At 40.2% G+C, this 4,010-nt stretch overlaps 1 protein-coding gene across 1 annotated transcript; it reads right to left on the bottom strand.

Annotated features, from left to right (window-relative positions):
- Nucleotides 1-2,360: 2,360 nt before the first annotated feature.
- Nucleotides 2,361-3,358, bottom strand: LOC104962288 (cadherin-2-like). The gene is made up of 2 exons (XM_010790718.1): nucleotides 3,225-3,358; nucleotides 2,361-2,978 (listed from the first exon to the last, which is right to left on the bottom strand). The coding sequence occupies exons 1-2, from the start codon at nucleotides 3,321-3,323 to the stop codon at nucleotides 2,745-2,747; spliced, it is 333 nt and encodes a 110-aa protein (XP_010789020.1). The 5' UTR covers nucleotides 3,324-3,358; the 3' UTR covers nucleotides 2,361-2,744.
- Nucleotides 3,359-4,010: the final 652 nt, after the last annotated feature.

The raw sequence follows: 4,010 nt of genomic DNA on the forward strand, positions 1-4,010 counted from the left end.
ATTTTTTCACCACCGCAAGGGTAAATACATTTTTATTCAAACACATTGGTTCTACCAAAGGTTTAGATAATCGATTGTTGATCTTAGAAATCCGCACTTATGCTTCATGTTTCCCAGTTGTCCAGTACACCACCGACGTGTCTAGGGGGAGTCGGAGTTCTGAGAAATAGAAGTATACGTTTTGAAAATAGAGTTTGAACGGGATGTTCCTTTATCACGACGAACCCCACTAAAATTAACCCAACTTGACCCAATTGGAAGACACAGTCTCCTAAAATTTTATGGGACACATGGGAGAAACATTATAATGAGTCTAATATCTATAAGGATGAGCGGGTTTATAATTCAAGGGGTTTATTTAGCGAGGAATTTACTAGATTAAAAATTGTTTACAAGGTGTATTATAGTAGGACACCTCATAAAAGATTTCACTACACTCACGGTGACACAACACGGGTGTTAATCCCTGTGCATTCGTCAGGTTTTCCAATTTGCTAGCTATAGTAGCGATTTTTCTACTGTTTTTGTGAAACACCTCGTCCCAACACCATGTATAGACAAACTAAAAACTAACCCCATTTTGCTGACACCCCCCACGACTATATTTCCCCATCTTTGACGTACCAGAATAAAATAGAACCAAAATACCTTTAATATCTAATCTGTACGTGGAGACGCATGTAAATCTCACTTCCTGCTCTGTTAGGAACCAAAAGACGACTTGCCAGGTCAGAGGAAGTACTCTCTTTGTTACGGACCCGTTCGGATCCTTTAGTCCGGGTCTCCATTCTTACCGATGCGAAATCCGTCGATTCCTTTTGAAGTGTATGCGTTATTTTCACGATCAGTTTCATGATAAACAGTAAATGGTGTCTTTTGAATTTATTAGGATCTTTAAAACCTTTCGGTATTTTTGCTAAAAGGTGACCCTTATAGGGTTTTAGCTCGAATGGCAGGGCACGAGTGGTGTCATAGCCGTAATATAGTCTGTTCCCGATGATACGATTTAACGAAATTTTTCGTTAAAACACAGAACACCGAGAGCAAACTAAGACGTGACTGACACGAAAGACGAAGACACTTGTGAGGTTAGGGACTGAGACTTGTTACACCAGACTTTTGGGAAAGTCAAAATGGGAAAATGACACCACAAACAAGTACTTCGTAATGGTTCAATCTAGGATCCTTTGGCGACCGGGCCTGTTGCATCTGGGAAGGAAAAATTTCTATCGCGTCTAAAATCACGAGGTAGCGATGAAGAGAAAAATGGAGAGGGAGTCGTGTTTATGTTAAGGTTTTCATACCTCAGACCGAATACAGAACGGACATGACTTTCCTCCCCTCCCGTTCGATAAAAATTTATTGATTATTCCGGTAGAGATTTACATTGTCAAGACCGGATTTCAATGAGTTTGCTGTCACCTCACTCGTTCATTTCCTCAAAAATTCATTTTTTACTAAGGACAGTTATTGTAGTCAGTCTCGAAAGTCTTTCTTGGTATAAGTTTCGTGCGTAGTGACCGCTGTTATTTTCAACCACCTAGAAATAAATCTGACGTTGACCATGACCATGTTAATATTTGCCATAATAGCAACGTTTTATAAAAAAAGAATAACATCCTGAAAACATTTTCAGAATGTTTCTTGGAGAATTTTCTTCAATTGTTATCATGTAACATTGAGGGAACGTTTTATAAAGAACATCTTTAATGTGTTACCCAACAACGTCCAAAACACATCCTTAGAATGTTGCAGGCAAAAAGTTCCACCTTTGTTAACATATCACATTAAAGGAACATTTTATAAAACACTTTCTGTCATCTCAGGCCTCAATAACATCCTGAAAACATTTTCAGAATGTTTCTTGGAGAATGTTATTCATTTGTTATCATGTAACATTGAGCGAACATTTTATACAACCCTTTCTCTCATCTCAGGCCTCAATAACATCCTGAAAACAATTTCAGAATGTTGCTTTGAAAATGTTCTTCATTTGTTATCATGTAACATTGAGGGAACGTTTTATAAAGAACATCTTTAATGTGATACCCAACAACGTCCAAAACACATCCTTAGAATGTTGCAGGCAAAACGTTCCACCTTTGTTAACATATTATATTAAAGGAACGTTTTATAAAAAAACTTTCTGTCATCTCAGGCCTTAATAACATCCTCAAAACATCCTCTGAATGTTGCAGTTAAAACGTTATGTCTTAGTTAACCTTAAACCTTATAGGAACATTATTTGAACAAATAAACATCCTAAAAAGGTTCTTTGAACATCAGATTAAAACGTTTCTTTAAAACCTTGTTAGAACCAATAGGTAACGTTAGCCAAAGTTGTGAGAACGTTCCCCGCTAGCTGGGATGCCACCAGCTACGACAGCAATATATAATAAGAGTTATAGATGCAGGTTTTTTTTCACTTTTGAAGTAACATACCACTATACTGGTGTCAAAGAAAGGTATAGGGTTAAAAGGTCTGTAATGATTTGGCTAGCTAGCTAATAGGAGCGATTGTCACTTTCAGCACACTAGCCATGTGAGATTTGTTCACAGTGCACAACACAGTGCACAACATGGTACTAAGGAAATTCCCGAATTGCGACACAGTTTTAGAGGCATTTTCAAACAGCACGTGGCTGCTGCCCCCGTGAACCACAGCAACAAAATAATACAGGAGATGGTTTCACTCCCTCAGTCCACCAACATAGAACAGAGAGCAATGACTCCTCAGTATTTGCTCATTCAGGTATGTGTGTGTTAGTGTGTGTGTGGAGACTAAATCCCACCTTGACCACAGTGAGCAGGCCTTCGTTGGTGGTGGGGTCAGTGGGGATGGAGAAGCGCCCGGTGGGGTCTCCGGCGATGATGCGGTACACAGCAGCCCAGGCTGTGGTGTGAGGCTGGTCCTTATCTGTCACCGTCAGGTTCGCTACGATCACATTCACTCGGTTCTCATGAACTTCCCCAAAGAACTGGAAGACAGACAGAAATACATACATTGAATCCTTAGTATAATGACCCTTAAGTTATGTGACCAAAGATTCTTATTAGAGAACTAACTGCTTTTGTTTCACACTTTCTTCTTCTTCCACCTTGACTGAGGAGGCTAAACACGTTGGACGTTTCATTGGCTTTTGACTTTTCCGCCATCTGCCACTGCTAATAAAAGCTTGGAGGGCTTCAGGGAGTATCAGTGTTGATGCCGTGCGTGGACCTACTGTGTCTGTGGTGAACTCGGGGGGGTTGTCGTTGACATCAGTGACCCTGATGACAGTGGTGGCGGTGTTGGACAGGCCGTAGGTGGGGTTCCCCTCCATGTCTGTCGCCTGGATGATCAGTGTGTACTGGGTGACTTTCTGGAAACAAACAGAGAGACCTCAGATTCTTTCTACCTTCTTTATCATAATATTATTATTTTTAGTGTAACATATATTACAAATGTTGAGTATTATAGCGCACATTATATTTACATGTCGATCTAATTAACAATATTCAACAATAGTGGAATCTCTTTCTGCCAAAGCACCATTATTGCTTTATACTGCTTAACAATAGCATTCAGATAGCTGATGACAGGATCTGCACAGCTCCTTTAACAATTGACGAAACCTATTATTTAATTGTATACTCTACCAATGAGTCATAGACTTTTGAGTAAGAAATTGAACGTTTTAGACTTAGTGTTAAAGGTCCCATGTCATGCTTTTCCGGTTATTACCCGTCCCCTTGTGTGTTATGAAGGTTTTTTATTTTCCTCCCCCTCTTCTGACAGCCCAGCAGCTGATCTCTGAGCAGGAGACGTGGGGAGAGGGAGTCGGGGCTATTTCATCGTTGTCAGAAAATAATCGTATAGAGGCGTACACACGGAGCCGTTTGCCCCCACAGATCTATCCACCTTGGGACCCGTTATTGTTTGCGGGGTCCGTTTCTATCGTTTTGTTACAGCCTCATGTAAACGAAAGGGTTATACGCAAGAGAAACTATGCAGATAAAACCCGTATCGT

Source organism: Notothenia coriiceps, unplaced genomic scaffold (genome assembly GCF_000735185.1).
Source record: "Notothenia coriiceps isolate Sejong01 unplaced genomic scaffold, NC01 NC01_scaffold00034546, whole genome shotgun sequence".
Classification (NCBI taxonomy): Eukaryota; Metazoa; Chordata; class Actinopteri; order Perciformes; family Nototheniidae; genus Notothenia; species Notothenia coriiceps.